We start from the raw sequence: 21,748 nt of genomic DNA, 5'->3' as shown, positions 1-21,748 counted from the left end.
TTAAAAATATTTGGTAGGTATTGCATTTACAATTTAACTTTAGGAAGCTGAACATGGGTACAACGTACTCTATGCTTTACTGATTTTTTTACATTGCTGTAACTTTTTTATAATATAATTTGAAGACTCGGATTGAGGCTGAAAAAAACTTTAACTGTCCATAGATATGATAAACCTGCAAGGGTATTTTTTTGCGTTATTTTTGTTGTGAGAATGCACAAAAATTCAAAGAGGGTACTTGGGACCCACATATGATTAGCTTGTAAGTTTTCGGGGTTGTAAGCGTTCTGGGTATATATTTTTTATTTTTTATTAAATATATGTTTACTGAGTTTCGAATAGTATAAAAGTAAATATAGAATTAAAAAGAATTATGTTTCAATGTAATAAATAGTAGAAATCTTATAATTTCTGTCAGTTTTCGGAGATCGCTCAGTCAGAGCAGATTTATTGTTTTAGAGCGAGTGTTGATTATCCTCTAAACTAAATCCTAATAAATTTAATTATACATACTATAATAATATTTATACATGTATAATCCTTTATTTACTTATATTATTACTTTTTTGTATTGTACAAATAATAAAATTTTAATTATTAATTGTAAACTTAAAATATGTAGATTCTTCAAAAATGTCGATTTTCGATAGTTTAAATAATTATACTTTTTTGAGCAATTCATATCGTACTATTTTTTTTGTTAGTCCAAAAGATTAACTAAAAAAATCCTACGGGTTTTTGCTTGAACATTAAAAATTTGGGAATTTTTTTCCAAAGTTATTTTTGCTAATTTTTCCAATAAAATTTCTTTGAAACATTCTAATTAATTGAAGATAAAATATTATTTATTTGAGCCATATTTCTCTGTCTTTATCTGACTTCAAGGTATAAATTTCACACGTTTTGAAAAAAAATACTAAAATTTAGTCCAGAAATATAGCTGACAAAGTTACAGTATTTCACATACCCTGGTTATATAGGCCGGGATGGTAACCAAAAATAAGTCTGACTTTCTAACGTATAATTAATTATATTATATATTTTGTGTTCAGTCCCACCGAAGATTGACAGGAAGTACATGCTAGACGTGAAAGTGCGCGCTGGCAGTTTCTTCGACTTCGATGTGCCGGTAACTGGCGAACCACCACCAAGCAAGGAGTGGTCGCTAAAGGATAACGTAGTGATGGCAAGTGATCGTATCAAGATCACCAATGAAGATTACAATACTAAAGTGCGCGTGATGGAGGCGAAACGTTCCGATTCCGGCGTTTATACGCTTGTGGCCAAGAATGTGAACGGCAAGGATTCTGCTACTTTAACGGTGAACGTGCTGGATGTACCGTTGCCACCAGAAGGTCCATTGAAGATCGACAACGTCACTAAAAACGGCTGCACTCTGAAGTGGCGGCCGCCCAAGGATGACGGCGGTTCTGAGATCCAATACTATCAAGTTGAGAAAATGGATATGGAAAACATGCGCTGGGTGCCTGTGGCTGAAGCTAACACCACTTCAGCGCAGGTAGGCCATCTGATTGAGGGACACGACTATCAGTTCCGTGTTCGAGCGGTCAATAAGCAAGGCGAATCTCAGCCATTGACGGGAATGGACACTATCACTGCCAAGGATCCGTTTGCCAAGCCAGACAAACCTGGTACGCCGGTCGCCACTGACTGGGATAAAGATCATGTAGATCTGGAATGGACACCACCCAAGAAAGACGGCGGATCGCCCATAACTAGCTACATTATCGAAAAACGACCTCGTTTCGGACAATGGGAAAAGGCCGCTGAGATACCCGGAAATCAGACTAGCGGCAGAGTACCTGATCTGACCGAGGGTCAAGAATACGAGTTCAGAGTCATCGCTGTGAACAAGGGCGGACCTGGTGAACCGTCCGAAGCATCGGCGCCAATTGTTGCTAAACCTCGTTTCAGTAAGTCTAAATGTTTGTCGAAATTAATAAGTAAATTATTTTAAAAAGTTTTATTATAAAAATATTAGGTGTTGGAATTAATTCGTAGCGTTTTTTAATGAAAGAATGTTATTTATTTCACATGAGCATTAAAAAATACATTAATGAAAGTACTTCCCATCATTTGTAAAACGCTACGAATTAATTCCAACACCTAATATATAAAGTATTTTTTTGTATTAGCAGGGTCTTTTTTTAAAATGCATATTTTTCTCTCATAAAGACTTTTTTCTGAGAAGTAATAATTTTTTATAATTTATTTTTTTTTTAATAATTGAAGATGTTTTCTCTCTGCTAATATGATATTGCCTTCATAATTTTTTCTTTAATTGTAGTTGCTCCTTCGTTCGACACACATTTGCTGCACGATTTGGTGGTTCGTGCCGGTCAGAAGATCAGTTACAATATTCCTATTGTGGCATCACCTAAACCGAAGGCAACGTGGAATCGCGATAGTGTACAGATTGTGGCCGATGCTCGTCATGAGATGTATACTACTAACACTGAAACTTCCTTCGAGATTCCATTCTCTGTCCGTGGTGATACTGGACGTTACACTCTAACTTTGGAGAATGAACATGGTAGTTTCAGGTACTTGACAAATCAAAAAATTATAGTTATTCTTTAATGTAATTATAATTTTAATTTGGATAACAAAAAATCTCTTAATCAAATTAATTTACGTCAAATAATATTTTATACATTTATTTTAAAATGATATTTTAACAAATAATAAGACAATGTGAACAAGATTTTAATATTGAAAATTAATTTGAAGAAATTTCTTTAACAAAATTTTTTTTATGATACAATTTAATTTTGATGATTGTTAATTCAACAAACTATGATATTAAATTTTTAGTGCTAGCGCGAGAGTCACTGTCCTCGACAGACCGGCACCGCCAGAGAAGCCTTTGGATGTCAGCAATGTCACCAAAGAGGGTTGCCACTTAACATGGGGACATCCTCTTGACGATGGCGGAAGCCCCATTTTGCACTATGTTATTGAGAAGATGGACTTGTCTCGTGGAACTTGGTCTGACGCTGGTATGAGCATGGTGTTGAGCCACGAGGTCAACCGTCTGATTCATCGCAAAGAATATCTATTCCGTGTTAAAGCTGTTAATAATATCGGAGAATCCGATCCGCTCGAGACCACGAAAAGCATCATCGCGAAGAACGAATTTGGTGAGTAATTTGAAAACAAAAATATATTTCAAAATTAAATAAAAGTGACATTAAAAGAGTTTTATGATTGAACTCGCGCATATCGTAAAATCTTAGAGTTAAAAATACATTGAAAAAATAATGTTATTAATAAATGCGTCTGCGATTTTCAGATGAACCGGACGCGCCTGGCAAACCGCAAATCATGGACTGGGACAAAGACCATGTAGATTTACAATGGCCGGTGCCAAAGAATGACGGTGGATCACCGATCACAGGCTATATTGTTCAGAAGAAGGAGAAAGGCAGCCCTTACTGGGTGAATGCAGTACACGTGCCGGCTGGTCAAAACAGCACGACTGTTCCGGATCTGACAGAAGGTCAGGATTATGAATTCCGTGTGATCGCTGTCAATGCCGCCGGTCAATCTGAACCATCGGAACCTAGTGATCTCGTCACTGCCAAACCTCGTTTTCGTAAGTTGTGAATTTTCATATAATTAATTTAAATAGTGATTGAACAATATAATAAGATTTAAATAACAGTAATAAATAATTTTTTTTTTAATTTTATAGATTTATAAATTATTATTTTATATAGCATACTGATTTTTTATATTCTAAATCTTCAATATATTGTGAATTTATTTACAATATATTTTTGGACATTACATGTTTACACATTACATTTAACTTCCTTCAATTTGTTTAGTGGCTCCGAAAATCAAGACGCCCTTGCAGGACGTTCGTATCAAGGCTGGACTTATTTTTCACGTGGATATCGACTTCATTGGCGAACCGACGCCGGAGGCAACTTGGAGTGTAGGAAGCAATGAATTGACTTCCAATGACAGAACGACGATCACATCGATTGGCTATCATACAATTGTGCATATCGTTAACGCTAAAAGGTCTGACTCGGGATTATATCATTTGTTGCTAAAGAATAGCAGCGGCATAGATGAAGGCAGCTTCCAAGTGACCGTCTTGGATAAACCTGGACCGCCGGAAGGTCCTTTGCAATATGAGGAAATCACCAATCAATCCGTCACGCTCTCGTGGAAGCCACCCAAGGATAATGGAGGCAGCGAACTTACGTAAGTAAATTTTTAATTTCATTATTTATGAAATGAACTTTATTCGATATATATTTTGAATTTACAAAATCTTTTTATGACTTTGCTTTAAAAATAATACAGAAAGAATCCTAGATAAAATATTCAAATAATTGTTCAACTCTCCCGTATGGTCAAGTTTTCTAGACTTGTTAACTCTCCTCTCCTTTCTCTCTCTCTCTCTCTCTCTCTCTCTCTCTCTCTCTCTCTCTCTTCCTGTACTTATTAAATTATAATTCTATAATAAAATTATCACATTAAAATTATTAGTTTATGTTAATTTGTTATGAATTATACAATATATACATGTAAAAAAGAATAGCATTAATAGTACACAAAATAATTTCTTATACATGTTTGTTCTATATTTTGCAGTGGATACGTCATTGAAAAGCGCGATCTCACACATGGTGGTGGTTGGGTACCTGCAGTTACACATGTCAATCCCAAGTATAATCATGCCACTGTGCCAAGGTTGCTGGAAGGAACCACCTACGAATTTCGCGTGTCTGCAGAAAATCTTCAGGGTCGTTCTGAACCATTGACCACCGATCGATCTGTTGTTGCCAAAAATCAATTCGGTAAGTACTATTAATAGAATATTAATTCTATTAGTTTCAAATTATAATTACTTCAATTGAAACAACTCTAAAACTATAAATCATTAATTATATATTTATGTAAGTTATTATGATTTTTGGAATTGATCCTTAAGGATTCAAAATTGTTCCTCACTTGTTTAATATGATAACAATTTAAAATTAATATCTTTATATTGAATTCTCCGAATTCATAAATTTATAGATATGGAAATTTATCCAAATTCTTCCAAATGTTTGCTTTTTATGTTTTCTTACTTTGTTAACATATTGTTATATTCAATTAATTGCTTAGTTGTTCCTGGACAACCCGGCAAGCCAGAATGCGTGGACGCTGATAAAGATCATATCAAGATCAAATGGACTCCGCCTATTAGCAACGGCGGATCCAAGATCATTGGTTACGATGTGGAGCGTCGTGATCGTGCTACAGGTCGCTGGATAAAGCAGAACAAAGAACCTGTCAGATATCCTGAATATTACGATGATCATGTGACTGAGGGTCATCAATATGAATATCGCGTGTCGGCTATAAATGCCGCAGGCGCCGGAAAACCAAGTGAGACTTCATCCGTGTTCACGGCTAAACCTATGAAGGAGAAACCGAAACTTCATCTGGATGCTCTAATCGGACGTAAGATCAAGGTCCGCGCTGGAGAACCAATCAATGTCAATATACCGTTGTCCGGCGCGCCCACACCAAAGATCGCATGGACCAAGGATGGAAGATCGCTCATGGAAACTCTTCGCCTATCTGTAGGTTTATTTTTCAATTTAGTTTTAGAATTACAATAAAGATAATAAGAAATAATTTTTTATTAAATTAATTTGACTGGAATTGAATTGAATCAAACTATACGACAATTTATTAATAATTATGAATAATAATTATAAATTGAATTAAGCTATAAATTAAATGCTTTTATTAATTAAAAAAATTTTTTTAGAGATTTTCTTTTACAATTATTTTTTTATGTTTATGGAACATAAATTTTAAATTTTATTTCTTATCTTGTAGAGTTTCTTTCAATTCATATCTTAGTCTTTATTTTTTAGTTTATACTCTTAGTCTTTACTCTTTACTGTGAACGTACATTTTCTTATTTTTATTATATTCTTAGACTGAGACCAAGAGCGATCGAACACAACTTCTGATCGAAAAATCCGTGCGAGATGACGGTGGCATGTATACCGTGACGGCGACGAATGAGCATGGAAAAGATTCGGCTGACATCGAAGTGATAGTCGTGGATAAACCTGGACCACCTCAGGGTCCTTTGCAATACACTGGCACGACGCAGGAATCCGTCGGCCTATCCTGGAATCCACCGGTGGACAATGGCGGATCTGATATCACGAACTACATTGTCGAAGTTTCTGATTATGATTCTGACAATTGGCGACAAGTGCCGGGATACGTTCCCAGGACGAACTTCACGGCGAAGGGCTTGACTGAAGGCAAAAAGTATGTCTTTAGAGTCCGTGCCGAGAATATGTACGGTGTGTCAGAGCCCTTGGAGGGCAAACCCGTGATCGCCAAGAGTCCGTATGATCCACCGGATGCACCAAATCAACCTGAAATTCTTGGTTACACTCCTAATAGCTGCAGTCTCGCATGGAACCCACCTATCAATACCGGAGGAAAGCCTATAACTGGTAAGTTATCGCAATAAATTATTGTATAATTGTTGGTCTCTTAAATACAGATACGATAATTAATTTTTATTATTTAACGTTATATTATATTAAAGCTACAATTTAATGTAATATAAAATTTTTAATAATTTTAAAAAGCTTCTTTGAAATTATTAAAAATTTAAATATATATATAATAGAAAGTTTAATTTTAATTTTTTTGATGAAATAATGTAGAAATTTACATTTTTTTTTACTCACACTGTCTATGTTATTATCTTCTTTAGGTTATTACGTGGAAAAGCGTGAGCGCGGCGGCGAATGGTTGAAGGTCAACAATTACCCGACACCGAATACGACATTTACCGTGCAAGATCTTCACGAAGGTTCGCGATATGAGTTTAGAGTGAGTGCTGTTAATGAGGCTGGACCTGGAAAACCCAGCAAACCCACTGAACCAATCATAGCCGGACATCAACGCTGTAAGCATACTTCAATAAATCATAATAATATATTACAATAAATGCGATCCGAATGCAAAGAATTAATTTTATTTTAAAACGTTATAAATTGAATTATATAAGTTGAATTATATAAGCTTTATTTTATCACTAACATTTATTTTAATTTTAATCTTGGTTTAAATCTAATTGTTAATATTAGTTTTAATTCGGAATTTTATTTTTATAACTATAAATATTGATTATTAGTTTTAATTATTATATGCATCTTCTGATATTTAGTTACATTATCATTATAGTACGTCCTGATGCACCTGAGCCGCCCAAGGCAGACAGGATCACCAAGGATTCAGTAACCCTAAGTTGGCGATCACCGCGAAGCGATGGTGGTTCAAAGATTCGAGGATACATCATCCAAAAGAAAGCTAAAGGTGATGACGATTGGTCAGATGTAAATGGTGCGCCCATACCGAGCAACGTATATACTGTGCCAAATTTGAAAGAGGGCGAGGAGTATCTCTTCAGAGTGTTTGCAGTGAACGATGTCGGCAGCAGCGACCCGAGCCGACCCAGTAATCCAATTGTCATCGAAGAACAACCTAACAAACCGGTTATGGATCTTGGTGGAGTCCGTGACATTACTGTTCGTGCCGGCGAGGACTTTTCTATTCACGTGCCTTACATTGGCTTCCCTAAACCGACCGCCACGTGGTTTGCCAATGACGTCGTTAAGGATGAAACTGATCCACGTGTGCATCAACAATTGGCTGATGATTTCGCAAGGTGTGTGTTTTCTTTTGAGAAAACGAGAATTAAAATAAGACATAAAGTTTATTAGTTTATTAATTTATTATTTAGTAAATATAACTATAATATGATAGAAACCATTTAATAATTTATTAATTGGAAAGAAATTTCTGATCATATATGAAATATCTAGAATTTTTCTTTATCTCGGTGATTAACGAAGATAATAATGATGTTACATGTTATATTATACTAATTGATTTTTTACTGCAGTCTGGTAGTGAAGAATGCAAAACGTTCAGATGGAGGGCAGTATAGACTCCAGTTACGCAATTCATCTGGATTTGATACAGCAACCGTTAATGTCAAGGTCCTCGATCGTCCTAGTCCACCCGAAAATCTTCGCGCGGATGAATTCGGTGGCGATGCTCTTACTCTCTTCTGGAATCCACCCAAGGACAATGGTGGTGCTGATGTCACTAATTACGTGATCGAAAAGAAGGAAGCGAAGGCCGCCACATGGTCTAAGGTGAGAAATATATCAAAATCGTTATCATGATATCTGGATAAAAGGAATAAGAGGAAGGATTAATTAAGAAAACTGGCATAGAGAAAAATTAATTTGAAAATAATTTTATATCAGGTTCTACACTAGACATTCTAGAGTTTTCCAAAAATTCTAAAGAAAAAAATTTGCAGGTAAGCAGCTATGTTACGACACCGTTTGTGCGAGTCAGAAATTTGACGGTCGGTCAAGTCTATGAGTTCCGAGTGATGGCGGAGAATCAGTATGGTACGTCAGATCCAGCAACGACAATCGATCCCATTAAGGCGCGACATCCGTTCGATCCTCCGGGTGCACCTGGCACACCGCGTGGTGTGGAGACCACCGAGGATAGCATCACCATTACCTGGACCAAACCTCGTCACGACGGTGGTTCGCCGATCCTTGGATACGTCATCGAGAAGCGTCTTCTGAACGAAGATAAGTGGGTCAAGGCCACACCGGCTCTGGTACATGACACCACTTACAAGTGAGTAACCTGTGCTATTATAATATATCTTGAAAAACATCTATAATTTTAACAAGAAGTTTTAACAATTCTCTTCATTGGTCTCTTAGGGTTACTGGATTGATTGAGAATCATGATTACGAGTTTCGGGTAGCTGCGGAAAATGCCGCCGGTCGCGGACCATGGAGTTCCAACTCCGATGTTATTCGCGCCAGCGCTGCACCATGTAAATATATCTTACTTAAAAATACTTTATTCTACAAATAAAAAATATATATTTTTTAATTAAAATACGTAAAATTATTATATATATTTAATTTAACTTTTATCGTGATTCTTCAGCTGATTCAAATGTTCAACATATCAATATTTTTGTTACAGTCCCACCAAAGATCACGAGCGACCTCAGCATCCGCGATATGACTGTGATTGCTGGAGAACCATTCACCATTACGGTGCCGTATACGGCAAATCCTAAACCAAGACCGAATTGGTCTATCAATGGCGAAGAAGTTCTCACTGGCGAGAGGATCAAGTTCGAGACAACCGACGTAGCCTCACAGTTTATTAACAAAAAGGCAAAGAGATCGGATACCGGCACGTACACGATATATCTCACAAACACTGTCGGCACGGATTCCGCCTCATGCAAGGTCCTAGTTGTTGGTAAATATCCTATTACGTCATCTCATTTCTTAAGTTATATCCTGGATTTATTTATTATTAAATTCTAGATAATCGTATTTAGAAAGTAGCAGAATAATTTTGAAAATTTTTTTTGAATTAAATATTTTGATCTTACAAGCATATGCAGACTATAAGATTATTTCCTTTTTAGACAAACCATCGCCACCTTTGGCGCCTTTGGATATCTCCGATATCACTCCGGAAACCTGTACGTTGACATGGAAACCGCCCTTCGATGATGGTGGTTCGCCAATCACGAATTACATAGTCGAGAAACTGGATCCGGCTGGTGTAAGTTTTATTTAAGAAATTCAAAATAATAATCATAAAGAAGATAATATTATTTTTTTCTTATGATATAAAATATGACATCAGATAGATATCGATATCTTTATTGCTCTTTCAAATTTCTTCCAGTTCTGGGTGAAGCTTAGCAGCTTTGTGAGAAGCACGCATTACGATGTGATCGGTCTGGAGCCAAATCGCACGTACAACTTCCGCGTAAGAGCAGAGAATCAATATGGCATATCTGATCCGTTGCAAGCTGATGAACCGATAACAGCTAAATTCCCATTCACGGTGCCAGATCCACCTGGACAGCCACGAATCATCGACTGGGATACCTCGAATGCCACAGTGGTCTGGACAAGACCATTATCCGACGGTGGTTCTCGTATTCAGGTGTGTAAAAAAAAACTTATACCTACAAGATATGAATATTATTATAAAATCCTATCTTAAAATTGCCGTGTTACATTGCCTGAAGCCTCTTCGTTGAGGCTATTGAGAGTACTTTGTATCCATTGAAGCATTAGCATTAAAAGATTTTTGGGATTGCTGATTTCGAATCCGGACCCAAAATTTGAAAATTCAAAATGGTTGAATCAATATGGCGGCTTCAAGTTTTACGAAAATGCTAAAAGTCTTCCGATTTCAGCGATATGTAGTAATACAGGATTTTCGGGGTCGCTGATTTCGAATCCAGACCCAAAATTTGAAAATTTAAAATGGCTTATAAAATGGCGAACAGAAATGTTAAAAATCTTCCGATTTCAACGAAATAGTATTAATAGGTTTTCGGGGTTGCTGATTTCGAATCCGAAACCCAAATTTGAAAATTCAAAATGGCTAAACCAATATGGCGCACGGAAATGCTAAATGTCGCTCGGTTTCGGCAAAATGTAGCGTTCGATTTTTAGAATCTCTGATTCTGAATGCGAATTCAAAATTTGAAAATTCAAAATGAGATGCAGCGCAAAAATTGGAAGTATGTGAATATGAAAGCGCATATATAGGGCATAAATCTAGTATATTTTATTTTCCAAATCGGTTGTTATTAATACGTGGGAGGGGGGAAGGGAAGGGAAGGGCTGATAGAATATTCAACAACAAGAGAGGATTTTTCATTGATGCGGATTTCGATTTTGAACTTAAAATTTGAAATTAAAAAATGCCTGATCCAATATGGCATAAAGGGTTTTCAGATATGTTGATTCAGATTAAAAATTAAAATTTGAAGGAAAAAATGATTAATAATGTTTTTTGTCGTTATTTAAAAATTGAGTAAATATATATACCGAATAATGTAAGTATAAAGTGTCATTGATTGAAATGTTTTGAAATTGAAAGATTTTCTTTCGTCACAAAAAGACCAATCACGACAATTAAAACACTATTTTATTAGGGATTCATGTTAATTTAATATGAACTATCATATAGATCAATTTGTAAAAATTAAGATAAATTGAAGTTGCGCGTAGCGTGCGCTTGTAATGGACTACTATTCAAAATTTTGCATTATTTAAAGCTAGTCGATGTCAAATAAATTCCTTGAATTAAAAAATTTCTTTCGTACTGTCAAAGTTGAAATTTTTTCTGATATTGATGTAACAATGCTAATATATTCTATTATTATGTATTAATTATTCTAATATTATGTATTCTACGTATTATGTCTTAATGCAATATTATATTAATATAATATGTCAATTACAGGGCTATAAGATCGAATTCCGCGACCCCGCTGAGGATGTGCAATGGCGCGTGGCAAACGATTACCTTTTCAAGGATACCACATACGTGTGCTATGGTCTAATGAGCGGTCATGAGTACGAATTTAGAATTCGCGCGAAGAACGCAGCCGGTTTCAGTAAGCCAAGTCCACCGTCCGCGCCGTTTAAACTCAAGAGCAAGTTCAATGTACCATCACCACCTGGTACGCCACAAGTCACCAAGGTCGGCAAGAATTACGTTGATTTGCGATGGGAACCGCCCGTGTCTGACGGCGGTAGCAGGATCACTGGTTACGTGATCGAGAAGCGCGAGGTGGGCAGTGCAATGTGGTCCAAGTGTAACGAGTATAATGTCATCGATACCGAGTACACGGTCATGCACTTAATTGAGCGGGGTGACTACGAGTTCAGGATCTTTGCGGTGAACGCAGCTGGCAGATCCGAGCCAAGCTCATGCACTACCCCAGTAAAAATCTGTGAGGTCGAAGGTGGCGAGAAACCGGAGTTTATCAGAAACTTGCCAATCAGTCAGATTATACCACTTGGCAAGACTCTTGTTCTCGAATGCGAGGCTACGGGTAAACCATTGCCAACTGCCAGGTTAGCAAAAATTTATTTTTGCTGGTTTTCTTATTATTAAATAAGATTTATTATACAAATTAAAATGGAATTAGTTCTAAGTCTAGTATCATAACAATTAAAATGTATCTTTAAATATATCATGTAGGTGTTATATGTTATGCTGTTAATTTTGATTTAATATTATTATAATTTGAACTTGTAACATGTTCAGGTGGCTGAAGAACGGTCGTGAGATCACTTTAGGAGGTCGCTTCCGCGCCGAAGCAATAAATGGCATTTATAGATTGGTGATATCCGAAGTATGGGACGCAGACGACGGTGATTATAGCTGCCAGATTTCGAATCCGCTTGGCATCGCCGTGACCACGTGCAGGCTAAAGATCGGCACGCCGCCACGCATCGAACGCATGCCGAACGATCTCTATCTACCGGAAGGCGATAACACGAAGATTAAGATTTACTACAGTGGCGATCAACCGATGGAAGTGACTCTGAAGAAAGATGGTCGCCAAATCGTGGAGACAACACACATCAAATACACTGTGTTCGACGAGTACCTTATTATCTTCATCAAAGATATCCAAAAGGACGATGCAGGCATTTACGATTTGTCCATCTCGAACGACAGTGGCAGCGTCAGCGCGTCCTTTAACGTATATATTACTGGATTGCCCGGACCGCCAACTGGACCGCTTGATGTTTCTGATATCGATAAGCATACATGCACCTTGTCTTGGCATCCACCCAAATATGATGGTGGTCTTCGAGTCACCCACTACGTGGTGGAGCGTCGCGATGTCAGCCACACGCATTGGATCATCGTGTCATCCTTCTGTAAAGACTGTACTTTCGTCGTGCAGGGACTTACCGAGGGTCAGGAGTATCTTTTCCGAGTGATGGCTGCCAACGACAATGGCATGGGCCCGCCATTAGAGGGCACTAACCCGATTAAGGCCAAGGCACCGTTTGATCCACCGGGACCACCTGGTACGCCTAAAGTCATTGAAGTGGGTGGAGACTTTGTCAATCTTTCATGGGAGAAACCAGAAACGGACGGTGGTGCCAAAATCCAGGGTTACTGGATCGATAAGAGAGAAGTTGGCAGTCAGGCATGGCAGCGTGTAAACGTCAGTATCTGCCTGCCAACGCAGATCAATATCAGCAATTTGATCGAAGGAAGGCAATACGAGTTCCGGGTATTTGCTCAAAATATTGCAGGACTTAGTCCTGAATCGAAAGCTTCGACCTCTGTAAAGATTGTTGATCCACAAGCGGCGAAGCCTCCGGAAATCATTCAACCTCTTCAGAAGGTTTGTATTTCTTCAATTTGCACCTTGATTATAAGTAATTATTGTAAGTAACTAAAATTCTAAATAATGCAGAAATGCGATTTGATCCAAAAAATTTAATTATTTTTTTCTCATTTTCTTTTTATCAGGTGAATTGCGTCCAGAATCACAATGCCCACTTCCAATGCAAGATTATCGGCACACCGAAGCCAAACATCACTTGGTTCAAGGGCGCCCGCGAGATTGTGAGTGGTAGTCGCTACAACACCTATTCCGAGGACGATACCCATAATCTTATCATCCACGACGTGTTCGGCGAGGACGCCGATGAGTATTTCTGCCGTGCAGCAAATAAATGCGGCGTGAAATCCACCAAGGGTGAACTTTTCATCAAGACACCGCCGAAGCTAAATGTGCCGCCACGTTTCCGTGACACTGCCTTCTTCGACAAAGGTGTGAATGTCGTCATCAAGATTCCTTTTACCGGTTATCCGAAACCAAAGATTACGTGGGTACGCGAAGGCGAGGTGATCGAGTCTGGTGGACATTACGCTGTCGAGGTGAAAGAGCGGCACGCTGTTTTGACGATACGTGATGGCAGTCGTATGGACTCCGGTCCATATCGCATCTCCGCTGAGAATGATCTCGGCCAGGATACAGCCATCATCAAGATTCAGATCAGCGATCGTCCAGATCCGCCTAGATTCCCGCAAGTGGATAATGTCGGTCATGACTCGCTAGCGGTCAGCTGGAAGCCGCCAGTTTGGGACGGTGGCAGTAACATCACCAACTATGTGGTGGAGAAGCGTGAACATCCGATGAGCAGTTGGATCCGTGCTGGCAACACTCGCTTCTGCACGCTTGCAGTAACCGGTCTTAGCCCTGGAAAGCAATATGATTTCCGGGTGTGTGCAGAGAACATCTATGGTCGTTCGGATCCGAGTGAAGTGACGCCGTTGATCACTACGAAGGGCGTGATCAAGCGCGAGTTCAAGAAAAAAGAATATGAGGTGGACGCGAGCGGCAAGAAAATACGTGGCCGCGAAGATGAGAAGCCGCGCGACTATGACCAGTTCGTGTTCGACGTGTATAGTAAATACGTGCCGCAGCCAGTTGAAATCAAGCACACATCAGTCTACGACAAATATGACATTCTGGAGGAGATCGGCACTGGCGCGTTTGGTGTGGTACATCGCTGCCGCGAGAGGACCACCGGTAACATCTTCGCTGCTAAATTTATCCCGGTATCGCATGTGATGGAGAAGGAGCTAATCAGAAAGGAGATCGACATCATGAATCAACTGCATCATCCCAAGCTGATCAACCTGCACGACGCCTTTGAAGATGATGATGAGATGGTGCTGATTTTCGAATTGTAAGTATTTGGACAAAAAAATTGTTTGCTATTAAATCCGACGGCGGATTATGACGGGTTTGTGTTATCCTTGATCTTAATTATTTGTTTCATTAGCTTGTCCGGCGGAGAACTATTCGAGAGGATTACGGCCGAGGGTTATACTATGTCTGAGGCGGAAGTCATTAATTATATGAGGCAGATCTGTGAGGGAGTCAAGCATATGCACGAGAAGAACATTATCCATCTCGGTAAGATATAAATATTTTAACAATTTTTTTATAATACACATGGAATTTGTTATAAATTTCATTAATTAATTTAAGGTTTAATCAAATTTTATTTTAATATAAATTTAAGTCTACATTTAAAAAGAAATATTTTTCAAACATTAACAATGAATTCCACAAACAAATTATCATTTGTTTATCGTTGATTATAATGCCAATATAAAATAAAGCATAAACTATCATGATATCTATTCTTCGTAGTGACAATTTTTGTTTTAAATTAAAAACTTCTCCAAAAATTTGTATGTTAAATTTTAGATGTTACATAAATACTGCGAGCTAATTTATTAAATGTTCCTATTATTTTAATGCAATATTTGATTATTTTCAGATATTAAACCCGAGAACATCATGTGCCAAACTCGTAACAGCACGAATGTGAAACTGATCGATTTCGGTCTAGCTACTAAACTGGATCCGAATGAAGTAGTAAAGATCAGTACAGGCACGGCTGAATTTGCCGCTCCCGAGATTGTTGAACGTGAACCTGTCGGTTTTTATACCGATATGTGGGCCTGTGGTGTACTAGCTTATGTCCTGTAAGTAGACTTTTTATCACATAACACAGAAGCGAGAAAATATATCGCGTTTCTTGAGAGATGTTCGATTTATTTTACTATTATAGTTCACTATTATAGTTCCAATTATGACAAAACTTCAGTAATAAATAATCTATAACAATAATAAAATATTTAATTTTATTTAAGGCAGTTATTGCTCAATTTGCAATTATTGAAAGTTTCTGAAATTAAATAACTGAGACACTTACGTATACTTGTATGTTAATATTTTATTTAAAAAAAAAAGAAACTCTATCGATTAGCATGCATCGTTTGCATAGATTGAGCGGTCTTTCACCATTCGCCGGTGATAACGACATCGAGACCTTGAAAAATGTGAAGGCATGCGATTGGGACTTTGACGAGGAGGCATTCCGCGACGTTTCCGAGGAGGGTAAAGATTTCATCAGGCGACTACTCGTCAAAAATAAAGAGTATGTTTTTTTCACAAACCTTCCTCTCTTCTCTCTGCTTCTCTCTGTTATTATTTCGTTTATATTGCTGTGTTTTGTCCTTCAGGAAGCGCATGACTGCGCACGAGTGTCTCCTTCATCCATGGTTGACCGGCGATCATAGCAAGTGGACCAATCCAATCGCCAACAGTCGTTACTTAAGCATCAGAGATAGATTGCGTGCCAAGTACGAAAACTGGGACAAATATGTTCTTCCCATCGGTCGCCTAGCCGAGTACTCATCGCTCAGGAAACTTTTAATCGAGAAATACAGAATTTATGATTCTTGCTTCGGTGAGTGAATGCATAAAAATCAATAAATAATTATAATTTTCATGGAAGTCTGCCTCGAAAAACACGAAGCAATTTAAAACATGAATCAATTACTAATTCTAATACAAAATAAAAATATCATCTATAAATTAAGTATATTTAAACATCAGAAAAGTTCCAATTATGTCTAATTTGTCAGTCATTTTTAAAATGATATATATATGTGTATATTAATAAATATTAATAATACATATCAAATACCCGAGATAAATACTAATATATAAAATAATTAAAATCTCGCTAATATATAATTCTTAAATTAATTATATTTTTACAGATCGTCGACAAGCAGCACCGAGATTTGTCATCAAACCGCAAAGTGCGTTCGCCTATGAAGGACAGAGTGTGAAATTCACTTGTCGCGTGATCGCGATTGCGGCACCAACCTTATCTTGGTCACATAATAATCAAGAGTTACGGCAATCTGTTAAATTTATGAAACGATATCATGGTGATGATTACACCTTTATTATCAACAGAGTTAAGTTGGAAGACAGAGGAGAGTACATTATACGCGCGGAAAATCATTATGGTTATCGTGAAGAAGTCGTCTTCCTTAATGTACAACGTAAGAATTTCTATCAGAATTTTATATATGCTGCAATTACGTAATTTTGGGAGAAAATTATTTGCAACATGACTTGATACTTTTAACTAGATAAATATTTTTAGATAACTATAATTAAATTTATATTCCATTTAAATTTAAGAAAAGTATTAATTTGAAATGACTTTAAATGCACACGGTTTTACATTTTTTAAATACTTCGATGAATAATCTACTTATATTTGGGCTATTTAATTGTCATTGAATATTAATCGATGTTTTTATTGGCTTTACATTTACAAATCTAAAAAATATATATGTATGATTCTTTCATTTCTCGTTCTTTCAGCACTGCCGAGAGAAATTCCGAAGTACAGGCCCGAGCTGCATCCTGTACGCAGACGAGAACCGCTTGGCTACAACGTGTGGTTGGAGACGATCGAATCGGCACCGAGCTTCACGTTCCTGTTACGACCACGTGTCATACAGATCAGACAGACTTGCAAGCTGCTCTGCTGTCTGAGTGGCAATCCACCGCCCACCGTAAAATGGTACAAGGACAGAGAGGAATTGTCCAAGTACAATTACCCCATGAGCAATGCCGACGGTGTCGTCACAATGGAGATCGTTGACTGCAAGCCGGAGGATAGCGGCAAATATCGTTGTGTGGCAACTAATAAACATGGCAAAGACGAGACTAGTTGCGTAGTCATCGTAGAAGGTATGATATAACGATTAAGTATGAAATAAAAAAAATAAAGGATGAGAGACTATTTCACGGAACTGAACAATAATATGATACCTAATATTTATTGCCAATAATTTGAGATCATTATTCTAAAAACTAAAAAATATGAACTATACCTTTAAATTTCTTAACAATTAATATACATCATTGTAATCAAATTTTTGTTTAACGATCTAAGAACAAAACGATTTAATTTTGTAATTTATATAAAATATATATTTTGAGTATTCAAATTAGATTTAATTGTAAGCTTTATTTGCGTTTTCCGAACTGTTCGATTTATTTTATAAAGTCAATGATATTTTTTGTAAAATTAAATTTACTAATATATTAAATTTACTAATAAAATAGATTTCATTAATTGTTTGTTTGTAGGCACTGGAGAAACGGAGGAGCAAGTAAAATTAGTGCACGACCTCCTACATTCCGGAGGTAGAGCTGTTTAAGAATGTATCCTGTTTGCCATCTTCTTCCTGTATTATTAAAAACAATATTTCATTAGATGATAGACACATATTTTTATGTTTATACATTTATATAGTTATAACTATATAAATGTATAAGTTTTTTCATTAATTATGCTTTTCACAAATATGTAAAATTATATATGTACAGCTATCTACCATATTAGCTGTACATAAATTATTTTTATTTTATTTAGCTAGGTTTGTTCCAAAGATATAGGTAAAGCTTCCTTTAAATTATTATATTTATTCGTTTCATTTTTACATCCTACATATGCACTTCATGTTGAATTAATTTTCGTTTATTTTTTAGCTTGTTTAGTTTCATTTATAGACTACTTTTTATATGAAATCATGTAAATTTTGTCAAAATGTCAAAACATATATAATTATATTTGAATATATGTCACTCGTTCATAATAAGTGATTATGTTCTAAGATCGAAAATTCATCGAGCAACCACTGAAACCGGCACCACCGCCGATAGTAACAGTTCACAAGTATAGTTCCACAAGCACTCAAAGCCAATCAAGCTCTTCGTACAATGGCAAACATAATTCTACGATCTCTTCATCTAAGGTATCTCTTCAAAATAAGATTATGATTATATATAAAATATAATCGATATAATAAGGAAACAACGTCTTTCTTTCAGGTGACGTAATATGAACAATATTAAGAATCTTTATTTTGGACCGCATATGTGAGAAACACAATCAATACTAGAAATTAAAAATGCCTATTAGCTTCAACGGTAATAGGCATTTTAAATTTCTAGTAATGATTGTGTTTCTCACATATGCGGTCTAAAATAAAAATTCTTAATATTGTTTAAAATAATATTACTTATACATTTTTTTTGTACAATTGTAGGACAGCTCCAGTGTCAAAATAAACGAATCATCTGATAAACGAAGCATAAAGAAATACGGCTCGAAACTCGACACTACTGGCAGTCCGTCTCGATCCAGAAGCACTACAAAAGAACTCATCCGTAAGAATATTGTTTTAATAGATCTGGAATAGCTAGACTATTTAATATAAAATTTATTTAATCTTAATGTATATGTTGAAGTACCCTCAGACGATTCGATGAGACAGCCGCAATTTATTCAAAAGTTAAAGAATCTCACGATCAATGATGGCGAACATTTGGAACTCACAGCTAAAGTCGACGGCGATCCGGAGCCGCAAATTACTTGGAGTAAAGACGGCAAGGTAAATATATAAATTTAAAATCTACTTATTATCATTAAAATAATATCATCTAAATGCCTTTGAATTAAATTGATGTATAGAATTGTCGTGTAATTTAATGAGTATAGTAAGAAAAGGATGGTAATAATTATTTTCAGAAAATGTATTAAAATCACGTGTGAAAAATATATTTCTATTAGCGATTATTATGTGTAATAAAATTTTCTATAGACGCTGAGTTCGTCAGAGATTATCGATCTCAAATACAAAAACGGGGTGGCCACTCTCACGATCAACGAGATATTCCCGGAGGACGAAGGCGAATACGCGTGTCTTGCGACTAATAGCATCGGCAGCGACACGACATCCTGTAAACTGACTGTAAAACGTAAGAGTATTTGTATTGTTATCAATAATATCAATCATTAATATAAAAATATTAATTCACAAATATAGTTTTATTCAATCTGCTTATGTGGAGATTTAATTTTATTGTTTGTTTTAATTTTTGCTATTTTTATAATCTTTATATTTTATTAGAAAGTAATTATGAAAGACATGTCGCTTAGTCCAACTTCTCTTTTTAGCCGTGGAGAACGCCGCCAGGAAGAAACAGGGCGACGATAAATCGCCGAAGATCGTCGATCACTTAACGAGCAAGTATGTAAAAGATGGTGAGGCTGTGACACTTAGCTGCCGAATAATCGGCGCGAAGAAGTTTGATGTGGTGTGGCTGCATAATAACAAAGAGATCAAGCCTAGCAAGGACTTTCAATATACTAGCGAGGCTAATATCTACAAACTAATCATCGCCGAGATATTCCCCGAGGACTCCGGTACTTACACGTGCGAAGCTTTCAACGACGCAGGAGAGAGCTACTCGTCGTGCACGTTAAGCGTACTCGGTAAGAAATTATTAATAATTATTAATCGTTTAATAAAAAAATCTGCATTCGACTACATTTTAATTTTCATCTACATTTTCCAGCTTTAAACGAAGAGCCGAAAAGCCCAGCGTTCGCGACATTCCCACAATCTGCAACAGTGAGTGAAGGCGAGTCGGTTACTTTCACGTGCAAGACTGATACCGCGCCTTTGAAAGGTACTAAATTTTTATAATAGTATTATATTTTAAGTAAATATGTAATAGAGTAAAAATTGTAATAGCAATTCAATAATTAAAGTATTTTTTTTATAATTTCCCTTTCTGTTTTTTTATTCTCCATTAAGCTACTAAATTGTTGCTAATAATGTCATGAATTTTTCAGTGACTTGGTTGAAAGATGGTAAGGCGATCCCCGAAACGAGCAGCAGATACCACTTCAGCTCGGACGGCAGCACGTCCTTCGAATTCGGCATTAAAACGTGCACGGCCAGCGATGTTGGTCAATATTTGGCGCGTGCGATCGGTCAGAAAGGCGAAACGAACTCTGCGTTTGCCCTTAACGTCGTCAATCCCGGCGAGCTGTGAAATCAAACTTGGTACCGGGTTATACGTCGATTATCAGCGCGGTCGACGACAGAATTAGAGCTTCTCTGATATATTCTTCGTGGAGAATATATTTCTGAATTATTTCGTGAATATTGAAGAGTATATCTATACCTTGATGAATCTATTCCAAATGTGTTCTCCAAAAAGAGTGTATCTCATCCGCTCTCATACGTGTTCGACTCGTGGGTGCCGTAACGATGCCTGACCGATCGTTACTGTATCTTCCACACTCTGATCTTTTTGCTTTCGCTAAATTTAATCGGAACGCACGCGATACGATCGAATAGTCGAGCCGGAGCGGCTCGACCACAATAAACATTTTTAGAGTATGATGATGTCTTTATACAGAAAAAAAGAGAGAACTAGAAGACTAATATTAATCTCTCTCTGTTTCTTTCTCTTACGTTCTGTCTGTAAATTATTATTTTGGAACATTATATTTTTTTCTTCCTGTATGTTTGTTATGATGTATTATCCGCGAAAATTATTGGGACGCGGCTCATGACGCGCTTGTCATGACGAGAATCCAAATTCATTGTCTTCGCACACAAACATTACGGATAGCACGCACAACTTATTACACTAAAATATTCGGCTTTGCTGTATTATACGACTCGGCACACACTCGAGTATACGCAGCTATTTAACGGGTACATCGCGATAGCGTCCGAAGAAAGAGAAACGGAATATTATGTAGGATATCGATGCCGTGGACGCGACTTTCTCGGTGAGATTGCCAGCATCCTCAAACATCCGAATATACGTTTTTAATATCACCATCTAAGAATCTCACCAGGAAAATCTTTCGATGGCATTAGAATGAGTACGCAAATATTTTTACGCAATAGTCGCGATGTGCCCACTTATTCCATGTTAATGGTACGCACCATCGTGTTTTGTTTGAAGACTGCTTCCGTCAGAAAATTTACGATAAAATGAAACATAATTAAAAATGAGCTTGTTAATTATTGCACCCTCCTATCCTAGATTGTCAATATAATTTCTATTAATTATTTTTTTACGCTCATTTTC

At 36.8% G+C, this 21,748-nt stretch overlaps 1 protein-coding gene across 50 annotated transcripts in view; it reads left to right on the top strand.

Annotated features, from left to right (window-relative positions):
- Positions 1-21,672, top strand: part of bent (projectin protein bent) — a 97,059-nt gene extending 75,387 nt beyond the window's left edge. For 48 of the 50 annotated variants that reach the window (XM_087403740.1, XM_087403794.1, XM_087403709.1 and 45 more), the window contains 33 exons: positions 1,053-1,934; positions 2,309-2,564; positions 2,836-3,161; positions 3,314-3,616; positions 3,852-4,236; positions 4,630-4,835; positions 5,149-5,609; positions 5,975-6,509; positions 6,776-6,970; positions 7,249-7,732; positions 7,970-8,225; positions 8,396-8,730; positions 8,820-8,935; positions 9,091-9,375; positions 9,548-9,687; positions 9,814-10,077; positions 11,392-12,008; positions 12,202-13,300; positions 13,429-14,654; positions 14,751-14,884; positions 15,255-15,462; positions 15,765-15,917; positions 16,003-16,229; positions 16,546-16,836; positions 17,165-17,536; positions 17,939-17,995; positions 18,467-18,606; positions 18,901-19,021; positions 19,103-19,245; positions 19,456-19,612; positions 19,812-20,129; positions 20,213-20,326; positions 20,493-21,672. In XM_087403740.1, coding sequence (XP_087259866.1) covers positions 1,053-1,934; positions 2,309-2,564; positions 2,836-3,161; positions 3,314-3,616; positions 3,852-4,236; positions 4,630-4,835; positions 5,149-5,609; positions 5,975-6,509; positions 6,776-6,970; positions 7,249-7,732; positions 7,970-8,225; positions 8,396-8,730; positions 8,820-8,935; positions 9,091-9,375; positions 9,548-9,687; positions 9,814-10,077; positions 11,392-12,008; positions 12,202-13,300; positions 13,429-14,654; positions 14,751-14,884; positions 15,255-15,462; positions 15,765-15,917; positions 16,003-16,229; positions 16,546-16,836; positions 17,165-17,536; positions 17,939-17,995; positions 18,467-18,606; positions 18,901-19,021; positions 19,103-19,245; positions 19,456-19,612; positions 19,812-20,129; positions 20,213-20,326; positions 20,493-20,695 — 11,009 coding nt within the window. In that variant the 3' untranslated portion in view covers positions 20,696-21,672. The remainder of the gene's footprint in view (positions 1-1,052; positions 1,935-2,308; positions 2,565-2,835; positions 3,162-3,313; positions 3,617-3,851; positions 4,237-4,629; positions 4,836-5,148; positions 5,610-5,974; positions 6,510-6,775; positions 6,971-7,248; positions 7,733-7,969; positions 8,226-8,395; positions 8,731-8,819; positions 8,936-9,090; positions 9,376-9,547; positions 9,688-9,813; positions 10,078-11,391; positions 12,009-12,201; positions 13,301-13,428; positions 14,655-14,750; positions 14,885-15,254; positions 15,463-15,764; positions 15,918-16,002; positions 16,230-16,545; positions 16,837-17,164; positions 17,537-17,938; positions 17,996-18,466; positions 18,607-18,900; positions 19,022-19,102; positions 19,246-19,455; positions 19,613-19,811; positions 20,130-20,212; positions 20,327-20,492) is intronic. The other 2 variants (XM_087403805.1, XM_087403800.1) reach the window with 1 other exon arrangement.
- Positions 21,673-21,748: the final 76 nt, after the last annotated feature.

Source organism: Acromyrmex echinatior, chromosome 1, assembly GCF_024713525.1.
Source record: "Acromyrmex echinatior isolate Ae372 chromosome 1, ASM2471352v2, whole genome shotgun sequence".
NCBI classification, from domain to species: domain Eukaryota; kingdom Metazoa; phylum Arthropoda; class Insecta; order Hymenoptera; family Formicidae; genus Acromyrmex; species Acromyrmex echinatior.
This window is presented reverse-complemented; position numbering and strand designations above follow the sequence as displayed.